Source organism: Periophthalmus magnuspinnatus, chromosome 1 (genome assembly GCF_009829125.3).
Source record: "Periophthalmus magnuspinnatus isolate fPerMag1 chromosome 1, fPerMag1.2.pri, whole genome shotgun sequence".
In the NCBI taxonomy this organism is placed as follows: Eukaryota; Metazoa; Chordata; class Actinopteri; order Gobiiformes; family Gobiidae; genus Periophthalmus; species Periophthalmus magnuspinnatus.
Window position 1 is genome coordinate 13,216,518 of NC_047126.1, and position 19,851 is coordinate 13,236,368.

General features: G+C 39.0%; 1 protein-coding gene across 1 annotated transcript; it reads left to right on the forward strand.

Moving 5' to 3' along the window:
• Positions 1 to 1,655: 1,655 nt before the first annotated feature.
• chrnb3a (cholinergic receptor nicotinic beta 3 subunit a) lies at positions 1,656 to 19,391 on the forward strand. Its single transcript, XM_033971823.2, has 8 exons — positions 1,656 to 1,910; positions 10,715 to 10,869; positions 13,827 to 13,871; positions 14,291 to 14,400; positions 14,475 to 14,988; positions 16,225 to 16,415; positions 16,817 to 17,024; positions 18,893 to 19,391. The coding sequence occupies exons 1-8, from the start codon at positions 1,850 to 1,852 to the stop codon at positions 19,025 to 19,027; spliced, it is 1,419 nt and encodes a 472-aa protein (XP_033827714.1). The 5' UTR covers positions 1,656 to 1,849; the 3' UTR covers positions 19,028 to 19,391.
• Positions 19,392 to 19,851: the final 460 nt, after the last annotated feature.

A 19,851-nucleotide genomic window follows, 5' to 3' on the forward strand; every position in this document is an offset into this window, starting at 1 on the left:
AGTAAAGTAAAAGTACATTTTAGTGCAGATACCTTTTTTTTTAACTTAAGTACAGTATGTTCCACCACTGACCATAAAGTACTATATATTTTTTGCAAAACAATAATGTAAAATACTTTAACAAAAAGATCGTCATTGCTGAGAAATTATAATGCGAAACTGATCTGTGCCAAAAACCCGTACACACATTTGACTGTAAACTGATTGATGAGTTAAGGTTCACCCATTTGAACTGTCTTAGCTTATATTATTAGCATTGATTGGGTTGGCATATGTGAGCTGCCTGGCAAACCCATTTTCCATCACAACACGTTACAGTACATATGGCGTGGCATGACATCATCTCACGTGCCAGAGTGTATATTTGGAGCCCAATGAATCAGGCATCAAAGTGCTCTCGGCTGATGTACAATAATGCATGGCCTCACTGCATATGAAACTGCGTGATGGCTTTCTGAGGGGAAAATCATAGGTCACTGCTTTCTGAAAGATGAGCTTAAGCCGTTTATCAGAAACCAAAGTGCCTAATGACATCCCTAAGTGCACGAGATGGGCAAGACCCACACGTCAGCGCATTTGAAGAATTCAGATAATAATGGGACAAGTTGAGGTGATGACGAGATGTAGTATAAGCTTTGGAAAAAAAACACACAGACACTGAAATTTATTGACAAATCCAAATATTGTTTAAGGGCTCATATTACACTGTTTTCTGATCTGTGTTATAATGTTGTTTCCTCATCACAAACACACCTGGAGTTGTGTTTTCTTTCATTCTCACACGTTTAGCACAAAAATCCTGCATGTTTAGTTAGTTCTTCTCTGAAACTGAAAACCCCTTTGTGCCACCTTGTGATGTGACTATCACTGCATGACATCACAAGGTGGAACAGAGCATTTTGAGCTTTGGACACATGAACAGACTAATTATAAAGGATTACGCGGCCATGTGTGAATGAAACAAATTACATTCCGGGTTTTAGAGTGAAGACGCTTCACTGCGCATCAAAGAGGCTTCTTCAGTTTTGGCCAAGTGCTGGTGGGACATTGTCTGAAGGGAGGAGCTAACTACATTGAAATGAACACAGGGTAGAGTCTATCTCCAATAAATGGTCCAACAAAGGTCTTAACGAATCAAGTCGGTGCATGGGCAAAAGATGAAGTTATGCAGGTTTTCCTTGTGAGCGCTAATCATTATATTGTAGAAAAATGTTAAAAAAGCTGTCTGTCTTGTCAGAAGTAACTACCCAGTGCTACAGAAACATTTGTGTAGCTTTTCCTCTCCAGATGGCTCACCCTGTGCTATAGGCGGGTCCAAAATTGAGTGTGCAGACTTGTAAACATTCCTCAGAGATGCAGACTGGAGTAGTGCCCAAGGAACTCAGGATATCAAGTACCCTGACACTTGCTGAGTACTTGAGTAATTGCTTTTAGAACAATTTAAGCGTTTAGTAACTATACCATTCGCCTCAGTAAACTGTAATGTGTGAAGACTAAAGCCAACATCAATAACGCTAAATGCAATACAGCCATAATGATACTATATACTGTCTTTATCAAGTCACAGGTCATCCACTGTCCCGCCCCCTTCTGTCCCTCTCTGTCCCTGAGCCAGGCGGGACACGGGCGCTCCGGAGCCTGCAGGGTGAAGCGACAGAAAAAGGAGGAGGACGGAAAAGCTCACACATAACAGGCTGCTGCACAGTGTGGGAAGGCAGACTGCGCACGGCGAACCCAGCGCGTGCCCTTTAACAGCTCTCCGGCTCTGCACGAGGATGCTCCGGACGGGACGGTGACCACAGTAACGTGGTTTGACTGGGGGTAACACTGTAGACGCTGAAGAGGAAGCATGAAGTTTACGGTTGCGGTGTTGTTCTTGTGTTTTGTGCACGGGGATGCGGCTACTCAAGGTAAGGGCGCACTGAGGAGATGTTTTAGCGCTAAACTGTTGATAGTAGCCAACTGTTAGAGCTGTTAAAGCACAGAAAAAGTGTAAGAAGAGGAGAAAGTGAGAAAAGATTCACTAGCGACTGACTCGAATGAATTTCTTGCGACCAAAGCTCAGCAGATGTCACTATATCATCGCCTCATTAATCTAATTAACTGGAAAATCGTTATGCGCACGAGGGGCGGGGTACAAATACGTGCGTGTGTGTTGTTGTAACGCTGTAGAATACTTGTAGTTTAGGTCGAGACACGAGGACAAACGGTGGGGCCAGGTGTGAGGTTCATGATTTATTTACGAGTGGTAGCAGAGCGCCCCCTGGAGACGGTCACCTGCTGTGCACTGCATGGAGTCTTAGAGTAAAAATAAAACCCCTTGTGTTAAAAAGTATTTGATTACTGCATGAGCTATGTGTCTAACCATGTGTTAGACTGAGTGGGATTTGGCGATAAAGTTATTTAAATGTAGGAGGCAGCTCATATATTACAGTGCTGTGGGCTGCTGTGGTGGTGTAAATCTTTGCTTTGACTTTGGGACATTGACTTTCACAGGACCATCAATCATTTCAAGTTTAAGAAACCTTAGAGAGAACAACTGTACTACTGTTAGAAAAACACTGTTAGTATATTATACATTGAACATAAAGTGTGCTCTTGTATGACTTGTGACCTGTGGGACTCAGACATGTCTTGGCTTTGTGCCAATTTAGGTTCATAGGTTCATAGTGCTCTGTGTGTCTCAGCTGTGACTGTTTTTATAGCTCATGATAATTGTTTCTTTGTCTGTTCAAGGCCACTTTCTTTACTAAACTTGTCTATCGAAGACTGGGAGCTTTATGGGATGGGTAAAATAGAGAAGGTGGCGGTTTCTGTTTAAAAACTCATGTACTGTCTGCATTGCTTCAGCCAACTCTGGATTCACCGTGTTTGACTTGTCTCCTTGCCTGGAAAGTACATCAATCATATGACTTCAATGACTTTGTCATCCTTTTATGTAACACATTTTCTTAACAACGGCAAAGTGTTTAAAGTCAGATTTTGGGGACAGCTGTTCTTCCCATTTTATTTGCTACATTGTGAGCAACATCCGCTGGGATAAGCTCAGATGGGTTATAATATCTATATAATATATTTGAAGCAGTCTAAGTGTAGACTGTACACAGGTAAAAGTCAAATCAAAATCTAATAAATACGATATCACATAAAAAAACATGTATTTTATAACCTTTAAGTGTGTTCAAAGTGTCTTATTTAACTAGGGCTTAACAGTAGAAAACAGATGTATAATACTTAGAACAGCAGTTTGAAATATCCAGTTTCCTACAAAACACCAACAAAAGCCAGAGTGTCTAAATAACCAGCCCTTTGTGGCCCATTACTTTGCCAAGGTCCCAATACATTTTAATTACAGAGGACACAGAGTGGCTCTTAACATCCTCCAGCCTACAGTCACAACATACATTTGTGTGCCTAGATCAATATGTAGAGGTGAATCCTGTGCCATGACCTGAAAACAAAGACCTGTAAACTGCAACATCATGACTTTAGTCACATAAAATAGGCCAGTGACAGGCAGCAAATATACTAGAAAATAGACAAACAAAAACCCAAACACCCAATATAAAACATTAGATTACTTGTATATATCCCTGCACAAGAAGATATACTTTGAACACAACTGAATTCCAATACTTAACCAATAAATACAATTCAATAGGAAACGCAGTCATTGTTTACAATATTCAACTATAATAAATCTTAGAGTTTTCTCCTCCTATGGCCCTTCCCATTACAGTGGTCCGCCCTGCTACAGCTCCATTGCTAACAGATGGAGGCAGCGTGGAGATGATGAAAGCACTGCGTTACCCGTGGGGGGGTTGCAGACGGTGGAGGAGGAGGCAGGGCTGTGGTTGGGTGCTGGGTCACCCCTGCGTCGGTATCAATCAACAGCACAGTTTGTCCCGTCCTATAGGCCCTATGTGATGCCCACATGCACACACAGAGAGTCACATTGCATTGCATTATAATCTCCCCAGCAGAAAGCTACCCCATCCCCCAGGCTGCCAGGCTGCACAGTGAAATCAATATTCTTGCTCTCACCTTAGCCTCAATCACACACTTGTTTTTGAATGCTGACCTATGCATCCACGTAAAAGGCCCATATTACTCTATTTTCTGATCTATGCTATAATGTTTTTTCTCATCAAAAATACCTGGAGTTGTGTTTTGTTTCATTCACACACGTTTAACGCACAAACCCTGCATATTTAGGATGAGTTCTCCTCTCAAATTGAAAACACTCTGTCACTCACTGGAATCATTTGGATAATTTCAGCCCTGGAATTACAAATGTCTACTGAACAAAAGAGAAAAGGTAGCTGTTAACTTAAAAAAAATACTATTTCATGACATCACAAAGTGGAACAGAGCATTTTGAGCTTTGGAGATGTAGACAGACTAACAATAAAGGGTTAATCAAACATGTGTGAATGAAACAAAACACAGCCCTGGGTATGTTTTTGAGGAGGTAACAACATTATAACATGGCCTACAGATCTCGCGGCTCTGTCTTTAAGTATGAAGACATTCTCACTTGAACTGGACCAATTTGAGGGTATAATAAATTAAGATTTTTTTAAGTTTGAAAATGTATATAATGTATTTTGGTATATATCCAAATCATTAGGTCTTAGTTACAGTTAAGATTAGGATTTTAAGAACGTCACCAGATTTTTAAAGCAATTTCATGATTCATGATACAGTTGTGACCTACAAGCTGTAAGAAAACCTGTGTGCTTTTAGTCAAGATACTTCTTTATTTTCATACTTATAAATGATCATAAATGTAGTAGAATCGATCTCAGTCTGGGGTAACTTTAACACTATGCTGTGAACAAAAGCTATTTCAAAATTCACAAGGTACATCTCAAAGTCGATGCATGAGCGGTTGTTAATTCCCAGAGTTCTTTGCTACATACTGTACATGTAACAGTGTCTTCTGCTGCTTCTTGTTGAGGCGCTTGATGAGATTTGAGGGAAGATTTTAGAATGTTTTACAAAATAAGGGCTTTTCTTATGGCCTGATGCAATGAGAAGAAATCAGTGTTTCAGCGTTTTACGTAATGGGGAGGAAACTTTATAGCAGACAAAATCAAAGTTTTGATCCTTGCTTTTTAATTGTGGGATTTAGATGTCCCTTCTATGTTACTGCAGCTTACATCACTTTTTGGAAGGAGTCAATAGTGATTCTAAGCGACCTTTACAATGCACTGTTTAAATATTCATACACTGTTTGTCCTTCAGTTGAACAAATTGTTTTGTAGGTTGCAAATGTAAGCATCAGTGATTGCATTTGCAAACTACCATCAGATGTAACATTTTGTATTCTATTTTTCTATACTTTGACCTGCGTTTGACTTTTGTATTGCCAGCTTCAATAATTAATGGTTTTCAGATGCTTGAATGTGATGATGTCATTCTCCCATGGGGGAAAGAGCCAGAATTCCCTATTGATTTTACTGTATTTTGCTATGAAATATCCAAAAGGTGAATTCACAAATAGTGCACCTGATCATTTCTATTAGTGACTAGATCCAGCAACCCCCTGTATTACAATAAAAAGCTGTCCCGTCCTTCTGTATTAAATATACAGTACTCCTCGTACTCCTCCTCTGTGTCCTGCCTCTGTCCCGCTCTGGAGGGACTAGCACAGGGTCACTTTGTCCTTGCTCCTGCTTCTTATCAGCCCTCTCCATACATCTGCTGCACCATGGAGAGCTGGACCATTACTTGAACTTGCTTTGGCCCTCTGCCTTTGTTCAGACTACTTAACGTCTTTGCCAAGAATCTACTACAGCACTAATGCATTTGGATTTGTGAAGCTTGCTGTGAAGTCATGTGAGAAGCAATTGATAGAAACAAAGTAACAATGAAACTGAAAAAAAAACATTGTGTACAACTAATGCTACACTCATATATCTAATATTTAACGAGAACGTGATTTTCTTTGCCTTTGTTAGAAGAAACTAGCCAGCACAGCAGATCCCATTGCTGTTAAAATATTCACAAAAGATTTCCAAATACGTTTACTACAAAATGTCTTTATTATTAAATGAGTAATATTTGTTAAATGGAATTAAGATATCTGTGGACAGGAAATTAAAAAGAATGTCAGGACAAGGACTGGTTGCTTGAGCGCTCAGCAGGCAGGACCACACACTTTAGTAATACCTCACAATGATATATGATAGTCTTGAACTGGGTTTTTCCACAGAATTCTGATGTTAATCGACACACAGATTAGCAAATCAAAGAACCACATGGACTGTTTGCAACAAAAGAAACATTGGACAAGGCAATACGAGAATTCTGAACTCTGATGGAGAATTGTCCATGCACTGCAGAACATGGGACATCTCCAGCTTGGTCCTTGTTGGCATTCTGGTTTGGATAGCTTTATCTGAACTGTGCCATCAGAGGTTATAATCATAGACTGCATATAGAAGTGGAGTAAGTGAGTGTGGCATCACCCATAGCGTACGGTTAGTGTCAAATGAAGCTCACTGAGGCTAGCACCATAGCAACCAAAGAGCCAATCAGGAGCAAGTCTGTTTAACGTAACTCCCCTTCCTGCCTGCAACACTGGTTTAGGGCAATGCTGTTAATCACACCTGTTGCTAACACTAGTCTGAGCAACCTCGAGGAAAGAAGGCACGTGATTTGTCTGTTATTAATGTTGAGTTGCACAATAGCGAAGTTTTGGAATAGCGAAAAAAAAACAACAACAAAAAAACCCCCCAAAAAAACAGGATCATGTAGGTTAATAATGAACATTTTAAGACAAGTCTGACAGCAGCAGTTACAAAGAGAGGGGCAAAAGTTTCTCAATACAAAGTGAACTGGAGCCAGAGTTGATGGAGCAAGAAACACGCTCATGATCACCTTGTATTTGGAATGCAGTGGCTAGCAGGTTAGCTATGTCCACTTACGTACACGCTATGATTATAATACATTCTACAAAGGAGGCATGGCTAGACCTGAATTAGCCGTTACTCTGCTCATCACTGTGGGTCTTATGGGGTCTGAACACCTTCGAATATTCACACGCAATAAAGTCACTCCATGTTATTATCTGAGTCTCTCCGGGTTGAATGGGGATACTTAAATTATATCCTAAACACTCTGGTCGGGGGAAACCAAACCCTCTTTGTGTTGAGGAGCTGAGTGTCGCTGAGCTGTCAGCTGGAGTAGTGCATGGGCAGTAAATAAACACATGGAAATTCAAGTTTGAAGCTTTTCGTTATGAGTGACTCTGGTGGCTAAATAACAGGGTGACAGCAGATGTAAGGCTTCTTCTGGTGTATTCAAGGTCTGGGGTAATATGTCGTGCACCAATATGAATAGGAAAAGATAAGGACCCTATATAACTTTTCTGTTAGAGGGTAGGCGACATACTCGTCTTCATGGAGATTTTTGTGCTTTGCCTGGAATATTCCCAAGTGTAGCAGTAAACATACCCATTTTACAGTTATTCATTTCCAGCTATTTTTATTGCTCAAAAATACCCAGAGAAGCATATTGTGAGCAGGCTCATGTCTCCACAGATCTGACTTGTAACTTGGCTATGTCCCGTCACCTGCTTTTCTCCATGGAGATAGAAAACCTTTAATGCCATAATGGAGCAGATAAATCAGTCATTGTTTCGTGGGATGGATTAGTGATTTTTTATTTTATTTTTTTCCATTGTGACTCTTTTTCCTGTTTTGTAGCCTTATGTTGTCTTTACACGGGATTAGTTTTACCTAGGAAAGTCTGTAAAATTTAAATTACCTCTCAACATCTGTGTTTTTTTGCATTCATATGAGACAAACAATGTCAGTAATCTACCTATTTTTATGACTTTGTTCCAGAAATGTTGGACTTATAAACACCGAAACAATACAAGAACCTTTTAATTCATTATGTCACCAGCGTTGCTAAATACATCTTCATTGTAGCATTAAACACCGTTGTTTCTTTCTATGTTGATTGTTGGTCAAAATGACATCCATAAGATCAGATTTCTTATGAAACATCTCCATCCATTTTTTTCCACTTATCCAGGCCCGGGTCACAGGAGCAGCAGTCTGAGCAGAGATTCCCAAACTTTCCGCACCCCAGACACTTCATTCAACTCCTCCAGTGGGACCCCAAGGCATTCCCAGGCCAGCCGAGAAACATAGTCCCACCGGCGTGTCCTGGGTCTTCCCCGGGGCCTCAGCTGCTCTAAGCTAGTCCTTCTTTGACATGACAGTGGGGTTGTACTTTCAGCTCTACCATAGTTTGTTTTATGTTTTTTTTTTAGTTTTAATTGTAGAAGAAACTATAACTGGATTAGAGTATGGTCATGGCAAATTAATATTATTAATTTAGTTCGTATCTGGACCTAAAATGGGCTGTAGAGACATTGTGAACCACTGTCAGCTTCAATGAACAGAAGAAAAATAGATATGAGCATTCTCACAGGACTAGAATCATCTCGGGAGCTCTGAGTTTGCACAATTACAGTAGGTAAATTTTGAGGGAAACGTGGACGATTCATGGACACAGATGACATTCGTAATTATTACAATTTACCAGAGAACCCTAGGTAAAAGTAATCCCATCAGTAATCAGTACTATCAACTAGACAATATTTTCACAAATCCAGTCCATTACTAGCTGCATCAGAACAGAATACTCAGATGAGTGGCAAAACATGGTCACTCTAAAAACTTTGCTATGGTCCCTACCTGGATGACTTCAGGGATTCACAACAGCAGCAAAAGAAACATACATGTAGTTAGATTAAACAGTGGGTAATGAAAAGGAAAAGCAGTCTTGATTCAGCGTGGGAGATTTTTCTAGTTCAGCCTTGGTTGTTAAATAGGTTAAGTCCATTTGGAATACAAAGTGGTGTTCCTCAACGTCATGTCTTCTCAGTGTATAAATAAACACACATATTCTAAATCCAGAGAGACCTCCAAATGACTTGAAAGATATTTTACCTCATTTACCACAACACAGTAATGACTTCTCACAGCGTGCTAGCCTGAGTAGCATATATGATCTTATGGGGAAGCAGAGAGTTCAGTGTCACTCTCTAACTCACTCTTGTGTCTCTTGCCTGAGTGAACACCGCGCTTGGAGCTCAGAGCCTCATCTCCCGCGGCGACCGTCCCGTCTGAGGGCATCATGTCAGCCTGATCAGCGCCCAGGCCTGTGGGATCCAGAAGCACTCCCTGGGCCTGGGCAGCTGTCAGTCTGCCCCACACTGGGAGAGGCAGATGTGCGGGATTGGTGTTGGACTTATTTTTACCTACTTGCTTTGCAAAAGGCAGCCATGTGCGTGTGCGTCACTGGGACTGTGTGTGCTCAAACATGTAAAACAATATTGTATTGAATAATGTATATGTGCCTTCTGCTTGGAAGGACATGGAAAGGTTGTGTTTGCTTTTAAAACAGTGTGGTCCAAGTATAATGTAAGAACAACTTGTTCACACATGTTTAATACTTGTTTTGATAGGAAAGCTTTTATATTTTCTATGGATTCCAGAACTGGAGATGTTGCAGAAAACACCTCTGAATATCCTCAAAATTAAGAATTAAGAAGATTGAAAGAAGTATGTGTTGTTTCTCTGTCCTGTCATTTATTTATTTTTGTTGTACTTGTAAGCTGCCATGCTATTTTTGACAAGAATGGACCGTGCATTGTCAGTCTCGACCATCGCAGTGTAGTGCCAGGATATGCTTCCAGATTATATGTCTTTCTATTATAAAAGCTTGTAGTCTTGGCTGGCCATATAAGGGAACACTGAAACACACCCGAGCCAGTGTTTGGAATATGGTTTGATAAATTTATGAATCAGATGACTGTGTTTATATTGTAATCAGAAAAAGTCCTTTTTACAAGAGTGTTTAACATTTTGTTCACAATGTTAACTTTTTCAAACATTCTGAATTGTTTTGCTTCCCATGTGAATAGTTTAGCAAAGTGTCCAAAAGATTAACAAAATGTGCCAAAGCAATTGAAAAAAGAAAAAAACTGTAAGCAAATTTTAAATGCAGTGCTCGCAGATCTCCACAGTTGGGCCGCTGTGTGGAGCTGTCCATGGTGCTGAAGTCATAAACATTGCTTTTACAGTGTCTAGCATGTGTAAAATCTTTTGTTAATCCAGTTTCATGTGATGCAATGAACAAAGAGTAACCTGCAAGCAACCTCTAGATCTCCAGGACAAGTTGTTCTTGTTGAAAGACCAGTTCTATCCTGATCATTATCTTGACTGATCGCATAATGCATAATAGATGGAACAATCATTTTGGTGGTCAGTACTTTTTTTTTTTTTTTTTTTTTTTTTTTGCATTAGTGAGGAAATTTTGGTTATTTTTCTGCACCATGATGAAGATTTGAGCTGTAAATGGTTGACCTATGACTCATTATGACTCATTATAGATACAAACTGATGCCTTAAGTGTTTCATTCTGCTATTTATTCATTGAAACTTTGAAGGTCTTTAAGAATAATTTAGAACGTTTTTTGGGATAATTCTGCTTTACAATCTGGTTTCAATATTATCATTTATCATCTATATTTATTTCACCAATATGTCACACTTCAAATATTTTACTGTGACAGACATCAACAAACTAAAAAGTGATATACCAGAAGACACAGTAATGACTTGATAACGAGAAAGCATTTTTCTGTACATGCCTTCACACACTATAATCTCTCCCTGTTTGTGCCTTGCAGCTCCAGATGAATCCTTTGTGTCCCTGGCAGAGTTGGAGGACTCTCTATTGAGGAACCTGTTTCGTGGATACCAGAAGTGGGTACGTCCAGTTCAACACGCCAATGACACCATCACTGTCCGCTTCGGCCTCAAAATCTCTCAGCTTGTCGATGTGGTGAGTACAGGACTTTTAATTTAGGATAACTCACTTTTATTAGCGAGATTTAGTGTAAATTTGTAGCCATTTACAGTAAAACAACTGTCTATCTGAGTTATGCTAAAGCCATATTGCCCTGTTAATATGGGCAACAACAGAACACATTACATTATTTCAAATTACAACATTTAAAGTAACATTTAACAACTGCGCATAAAAACAGAGCCTAAGCAATGAGTCACTAATCCTGTCTCTGTTTGTGGAGCCAGTCTGCTGCACAGGTTAAGAAGGCTTTCTGCAGAAATTAATTTTGTCTTATACAAGGCACTTAATAAAATCCTGCCTTCTGAGGATTGGCCTTATTTACTGGAGCACGAGGGGAACGAACGGAGGCAATGCATCTGATTACTTTTAGAGAATACAATGTGAAGGATGTAATAAAGTGTAGCAATATATGGCAATTGTTGGGGAAAAATGCATACATATAGGTTTGATACAGTTCATTATTCTGAGGACAGTGAGAATTACATATCACTGCTCTGCGGACATCACCTGAGCAGTGGGGAAATAAATGTCCAACTGCTGTGTACAATGTAGGGGCTAGCTTAATTTAAAACACTGAAATAACTGATATTCGAGACATTTATAAGCACTGAACAGGCTTTACAGATTCACAGGTGAGATATTTTAGGTTGTAGCCGTGGTAACGACGTATGAAACAACTTGGAGCCGTGCGTTATGCAGCTTCAGTGGGTTAAAAGTGCATAACGCATGGTTTCTCCTTGTTTAATGCTTATATATGTATAAGGTCTGTACTAAAAATTATCACTCTATTCATTGGTTGTATAGCTGCCACTTTTCACAATGTAAAAGATACATTTCAAGAGAGATAGAATATTTTTGTTTTGATTTGATAATTGTTATGGTGCATTTTTTGACTGAAACCAATGGATAGCTTTTAATTTAATGGTTGAAAGTATGAAAATTCACACATTGTGATATCATATTAAAGCAAATACGAGTGAATAACATAGAAGAAAAAAAAATGTGGGTTGGGTACATTTTATTGATTGATTTTTAATGTATTTATTTATGTATGTATTTATTTATTTGTTTATTTATATATTTGTCTGTTTTACACAAAAGTTCTTTTTGTTTTATTATCTTTGGATGTGTTGTGCTGAAAATTTTAGAAAAAATGCAGTAATAAAAGCTTTAAGATTAAGTCAGCAAAAGCAGCACATTCACAAGTCTCCACTGAAATCACAAATGTGAGGCTATTTACAGGCACAGACAGGGCCAAACAGAGCGGAGAGGAGCTGAGAGGAGGAGAGAGGAAGAGAGAGTAAAAAAGAGTGAGAGAGAAGCTGAGAGGTGAAAGGCAGAGTCATCTGTACATGAAGTAATGACTCCATCTGCAGAAAGGAACCACTGCACATTAATAATTTACACACTCACTCACAGGCCATACCCCCAATCACAGTAAAGGCCACAATCAGACTACATCAGCATTTTAAGTCTGTATTGGTTTAAGCATAACATTTTAGTCAAGTGCCATCTTTTGGAGGACATGGTAAACTGGCAAATTAACAGATCGTTTGTGATAAAGGAAGCCCAACTCTCTGCTTGTTATTGTGTTATTTGTGTTTTGTTTTGGGGTTTGAGAAATAGTTTTTTGGTTGTATTTTTTGTATTTCTGTTTGAAATAAGGAACAAAAATGGCAAGATGTGAAATAGGCCAGAAATATCATAATGACCACAATACTGAAAAAGGTAAGGTTAAATTGAAAAAGTGTCGAATACATCTGCCTTTAACATTCCTTTTGCATTTTCTTTTCAATCCCTTTGACTCAAAAATGTTGGCTCAAATTCCAAAATTTACCACTCCAGAAGCAAACACTGTTGGTACAACCTTATATACACTTTCAAGCCTTAACTCTCAGATCAAAACTACAAAACGCAAGCTATTGAAACACAGATTGCAATTTCAAAACTCTCTCTGCACATACTTTAGTCCATGTACCTAAATACACACACTCTTATCAAAATCCAAAGACCAAAGACACAAAAGACAAAACCTGTGTGAACCAGGTTTTCATTCCAAGCCTGGCACAATTGCTAAAAAGCATCCATCTGAAAATTGTGCTTATTTGTGACCTACGTGACTTTGTAATATCTATATTTAGAGCGTATGTCTCACTCTTAACTCATCCGAAACTCTCGAAACTCTCCCTCACACTACACGTCTAATAGTGGGGTAGCATTCTCCAGCCAGTGTCTGGATGATGGATAGATAAGTTTATAAATCTGATGATTGTGTTTGTATTTTAACCATAGTTTTTACAAGATTTACAAAGTTTACTCTTTTTACTTGTTTTGTGTCTTGTATGAGTAGTTTTTCAGACTGTGCAAAAGATGAATAAAATGTGATTGAAATAAATAAATAAATGCAATGTTCAGACTTCCAGAGGTAGCTCTGGTGCTGTCCATGGTGCTGAAGTCATATACGTTGCTTTTACAGTGTTGAACGTGCGCAAAATGTTTTGTTAGTTTTATTTCATATGATGCAATGAAAAGTTAAGAAAACTCTTTACCAAACTTCATAAAAGATGTAGGATCTACTTTTAAGTCATCACTAGATTTAATTCCTTTCAGTCGTTAAGAACATGGGGTTGCATTAGTGTTGGTCAGTGCAAGATAATTCAGGTTTCATTCTCATTAACCGTTGTGGATGTATGCCTGAAGCAAAGCACTTAACCCTGGGCTGTTCCAGTTTGCTGCTTTACTGGTGTCCAGAGAGGTAATTAGCCCCGTTTGGATAAAAAATACACTTCTCTTCCAAATAGGCCCAATTTTTTTCTTTTATCTCATTAAAAACATTTCATGTCCAAGCTCACCTCCTCATTAGCCCTTTCATTGCACAGCAAGAGTCTTTAAATAACTAAACTCTGAACAAAATGTCTGCCTTTTTTCAGGATGAGAAGAATCAGCTGATGACCACTAATGTCTGGCTCTGGCAGGTAAATCATATGGCCTCTGCCCTTCATTTGCACATACATGTTGTTTTATGTACCTTCTTTTGTATCACATACCAATAAAAAATAACAATGCAACTACATATATTGTTCAGTTATTGCAGCACCTGTCACTGTTCCTAGTGCGTAAACCAGTTTGCCTGTTTAATGGTCATTACAGACTTTGATTGGCATTATTTAGGAAAACCCTGATAGTTAAACAAAGTCCTGTGCTAATGGGCATGAATGAATCTCTTACACCACAGAAATATTGTATTTAGTTGAAGTGAACAAAGTTTATCCAAAATATAGCTACATAAGGAAGTGATCTAAGTCTCCATTAATCAAATTCAAGGTTACATGATACATTTTTCAGGGGCTAGATGTTTATCTTTATTGCATTTCTTTGTATTATTTTTTTATAGGAATGGGTTGACGTAAAACTAAAGTGGAACCCAGATGAGTATGGTGGAATTACTTCAATCCGTGTTCCATCTGAAACAATATGGCTCCCAGATATCGTCCTGTATGAAAAGTAAGCTACACTTAAGTATTGTTTGATCCAACCTGATATAACTTACGGTGCTATTCTTCTCTGCTTTATCCCAGTGCTGACGGACGTTTCGAAGGCTCCCTTATGACCAAAGCTATAGTCCGTTGGGATGGGACAATCATGTGGACACCCCCGGCCAGTTACAAGTCTTCCTGCACCATGGATGTCACCTTTTTCCCTTTCGATCGACAAAACTGCTCCATGAAGTTCGGCTCTTGGACTTATGATGGCAACATGGTGGACCTGGTTTTGGTCGATCATTATGTAGATCGTAAAGACTTCTTTGACAATGGCGAGTGGGAAATACTGAACGCCACCGGAGCTAAAGGAAGCAGGCGAGATGGGGTGTACTGGTATCCTTTCGTCACGTATTCGTTCATTCTCAAAAGGCTGCCGCTCTTCTATACTCTGTTCCTGATCATCCCATGTTTAGGACTGTCCTTCTTGACAGTTCTCGTGTTTTATCTTCCGTCGGATGAAGGCGAGAAACTGTCCCTGTCCACGTCTGTGCTTGTGTCGCTAACTGTGTTCCTCCTGGTCATAGAAGAAATCATACCTTCATCTTCAAAGGTTAGTAGCAAGCATTAGGGCTGCTCGATTTTAGAAAAACAAAATCAAACTGGGATTTTTCTGTATTGTATCAGGTGTTGTAGTTGCTGTTAAAAGCCAATTTATCCAAAAACAATAACATTTGAGCAAAGCTTGTCTGAAATATGAACTGCTAAACTAATTCAAGAATTTCATGCATTTGTAGAGGTACTACAGATGGCCAAAAAAATAAAAATAAAATAAAATTAGCTAAGGGAGAGTAAGTTCACCCACCAAACTTAATGAAGACAGTATCTGTCAAAAAGGGACAATGAACTCACAGAATTTATACCTTCATCTTCAAAGTTGCATAGAAATGAGGAGGCTGCATAATTACTGTAATATTAACACTACTATGTTATCTTAATTGAAATCTTAATTGGTTTGACAAAGATCGTTAGAGCACCACAGTCTATTACCTGCAGTGTTAATAGCACTGCACATAATTAATACATTAATTGCCTTAGATATCATATAATTATTAACTATAAATTGAGGATATATTTAAACAAAAGGTGATTTTTAAAACAAGAGAATGAAGAAGATATACTGACAGTTTATTCCAACATATTTTGCTGTGGAATTTTTTTTGTTTTACTGTTTGTCATGAGGAGTATTTGTCTAACCTCGCTCAGCAAGATGGATTCTCGCGATATGTGTGAGTTCACAAACTCACAAGAATCCATCTTGGCAAGGAAGTTAATCGGGTGAGTCGACCAATCACAGAGCAGCATTGAGGTTTGTGTGGAAGCCAAAGGCAAAGTGCCCAACCAAGCCAAAATAAACATGGCAACTGCAACAGACGTACTTCAGCCTATGCCTATGAAAATACAGAGCTTTTCTCTCAACTGGATGTAACAATAGTTAGATTTTTCTGCTTGTTCTGCTGATGTGACACTTCAACCAAGCAGATTCAAATAATTGTCATTATGTTCCATGTTTTCCGATCGATTTTAGCGAGAGCTGTTCCAGATTGATAATGTGTAGAGCCCAATTCAGAGTGACACACATCAATCTGGCGTGAGCCGGATTAGTATTTAACATTGTACTTTGTTTTGTTTTAATACTGCTGTACTGATGAACAACCAAAAGCAAAAGAAAGAAGAGGGAAATAAATGTACTAGGTGGTATTTATAATATTCCAGATGAATGTACAGAGCCAAATAATGACAACCTTCTCAGTGAGTTACAAACAGTTTTGTTTTGTTTTTCCCTCAGGTGATACCTCTAATTGGAGAATACCTGCTCTTCATCATGATCTTTGTCACCTTCTCCATTATTGTCACTGTGTTTGTCATCAACGTGCACCACCGCTCCTCCGCCACCTACCACCCCATGGCCCCCTGGGTAAAGAGCCTGTTCCTACAGAGACTGCCCCGCCTCCTGTGTATGAGAGGACACACTGACAGGTAACGCACAACAAACATACTTTTTACTTTTATACTCATCTTTTCTCTAAACTCATTTTCAAACTCCAGTATTGTGAGGATTTGGATTGATTCTTTCAACATGCCAGAAATTCCTCAAGAATAATTATGTGTATGCATTGATGAAGCATAAACACAACCTGAAATACTGCATTTAATTCATATATATGTTTCCAGGTACCAGTGTCAAGGGGGTATATTTTAGCTATCCATCAACTTCCTTAACTTTTCAGTTCAATATTCTTGACCACTCACTCATGTACTTAACTTCTCATATTTTTCTCTTCTCATTGAATAACATTAAACTAAAACATAAATATGAAACTTAAACTTATAGATGATAGCTTTAAAGTAATAATTTAAATAATTTAACTCTCTTGCAGATATCACTACCCAGACATTGAGCTGCGCAGCCCTGAGCCAAAGCCACGTAAGGGGGCGAGGAGGGGTGTCCCAGGACACAGCAGTGGGCAGCAGAGGTGCACCATGGGAGCCAAGGAGGAAGAGGACTGGCTGACAATGCTGGAGAAGGCCACTAATTCAGTCCGCTACATCAGCCGTCATATCAAGAAGGAGCATTTTATCAGAGAGGTGCTTAATCTTGGATATGTTTCAACATAGAATGAGATGTTACATTTTTGAACCTCAAAACATACCCATTGCATACAATATACACGACAGATATGTTTGTGATGCTGACAGTTATGGCAGTTATGTTCATTTATATATATTTAAAATTATTATTTTCAACTTTTTTACAATATGACACTGTTGCACAGCAGTAGTGTACGCATCAATGTTATTTTATCCTTGATTTATACTATGGGCCAACTTTTGCATCATAGAGTTAAGAGGCTTTACTGTAATAATGTAAAGGTTAATAACAACAAACATCTAAACATACTGTGAAGGAAGTTGCTATTGCAACCAAAGCTAGATCGAAATGCTGCCATCTATTGGTTGAAGAGAAAATTGTCACACTACTATATGTGTATAAAGAAGAGGACTAAGGTAGTGTTCGGCTCCAGAAATGAAGCTTGTCGAGGCTAGCAGTTAAAAGGGTAAATTCTGAGCCAAGTTACATATTTGAAATTACAACCCTGAGTATTACAGTAACCAAAGAGTCAATCTGGAGCAAGGCTGTTGAAGGTAATGTCCTTGGTGGTTTAGCAGGGAGAGGGCGCTTAATCAGCGGGACTGACCTAGAGGAAAGATGCCCTGATTTGTCTGTCATTAATGTTCCTATCTTTATTTCTGGACACAATAGTGAAATAAAAACACCAGGATCATGTAGAGCAGGTGAATATGAACATTTTAAGACTAAAATGATGAGTCTAACAGCAGCAGTTATGGAGAGAGGGGCAGCAGTTTTTCAATAGAAAGTGAATCAGAGCCAGATCCAATGCAGCCAGAAGCACGCCCATGATCAATCCCTATGTGGAACGTGGCAGATAGCAGGTTAGCTATGTCCATTTATATATACCAAGGGTGTTCATTACGTCGATCGCGATCTACCAGTCGATCGCGAAGGCATTTTGGGTAGATCACGTCCATCCAGTCACATGACTATATACAGGACAACCAGTCAGATTACACCTGACTCTAGGTCACATCAGGGGTGCTGCACACGCATAAACAAGCGCGAGTTAGTTTAACCCTATAGCGTCGGATCCTATCGTCGCAGATAGAGCGCGGTTGCGGACTTTCCAGCAGCGTAACTGCAACTAGTCGTGCTCTCATGTAAATTCAAACGGCGTCTCAAAGCGGAGACATCTAAATATTTTACCATCATTACGGTAATCTGCCTCTGTTGTCCCTCGAAGGTGACGAATGAGAGCACGGGTGCTGCGGGGATTTTCCCAGTCATTTATTCGATGTGTACAAGAAAAAATACGGATGGATGTGTAAAATAGAAATAGTTGTGTGAAAAAATGCAGTAAATTCTGATACTTCATTTAACATGATTTTTATGGCTATAAAAAAAAGACAAAACCGTAATCAACATGATTAGCTCTGTTATCACTTTCAAACGAAAAATGCAATTTTACTCCTGGCTGTCAGAAGCTACTGCCCGAACTATGCATCCCTCACCGATTCCATTCAGTGCAAGTCATCAGAGCAGTAATTATGAACATGTAAGAAGTTCAATTGTGTTGTGCAGTATTATCTCATGACGTTGTGCAAGGTACATCAAAATGCACTGTACATGTAAGAATTCATAATACATTTACGAATAAATATATGTTTAACATTTTTGTATTACGTGTTAGATCTTTCAGACACGATCATTTTAAAAGTAGCTCACATACTGAAAAAGTCTGAGCACCCCTGATATATACAGTCAATGGTCAATCCTCATCCTTAAGAATATCTATGAATCTATGCTTGCCTGCGCTCACTCCTGCTTTTCTTCACTGTTGTTTTTTTCTGATGTTTATCCTCTGTTTGATCGTGTATAGGTGGTACAGGACTGGAAATTTGTGGCTCAGGTTTTGGACCGGATCTTCCTTTGGGCCTTTCTCACAGTCTCCATCCTGGGAACCGTCCTCATCTTCACCCCAGCTCTGCATTTGTACTTCAGCACACCATCATGAACAACTCACTCAAACTACACCTCGCATAGTTTTCCTCACATATGATTTATGAATGAAGCTCACTGCTATGTTCATAGTGTACAATTGAAAGGTGCAAATCTTTACCTCTGCAGAGTGCATCTTGCAGGCTGGACTGTCTGCAGGAACATAATGCAATTTGTTTTGAGAGATGCAGTGGAGTCAAAGCAATAAGCAAGTTCAAGGTGGTTTGATTTGAATATGTTAAAGATATCATTATTAATTCAACATACACAACCTCTTTTCATGAACTGAAATCATTTATTTGTAAGTAACATGCACCATTTATCCTATAAGCTATGATCTGCAAAGATGTCATGTAAATAAAAATGGGTTTACAGATGTTGAAATGTGTGTTTTTTTGGTGTGTGATGACTAGGTTACACCACATGGGGGTGGCAAACCTCAACTTTCTACAACCTGTTTGGCCAAAATTACAACATGAAGAATTCAAGAGATCCAATGTCACAAAATACATAAAGACCCTTTGTATCTGTAAGCATGCTGCATTATAATACATGCTCAAATAAATAAATTCAATTCAATTCATTTATTTTTGTAACGCCCAAAATCACAACAACAGTTGTCTCGAAGGGCGTTCATGTTTTGGTTGATGGGGGAAACCGGAGTACCCGGAGGAAACCCATCCAGACACGGGGAGAAACATGAAAAACTCCACACAGAAAGGCCTGGTGACCCGGGGATCGAACCAACCTTCTTGCTGTGAGACATGAGTGTTGCCACTCAGCCACCGTGCCGCCAACACACAAAAAACAAAACAACAGGAAAAATCAGACACAACAGGA

Coding starts and splice junctions, on each gene's coding strand:
- chrnb3a (XM_033971823.2), top strand. CDS start 1,850: ATGAAGTTTACGGTTGCGGTGTTGTTCTTGTGTTTTGTGCACGGGGAT. Junction 1,911..10,714: donor CGGGGATGCGGCTACTCAAG/GTAAGGGCGCAC, acceptor TGTGCCTTGCAG/CTCCAGATGAATCCTTTGTG. Junction 10,870..13,826: donor TCTCTCAGCTTGTCGATGTG/GTGAGTACAGGA, acceptor GCCTTTTTTCAG/GATGAGAAGAATCAGCTGAT.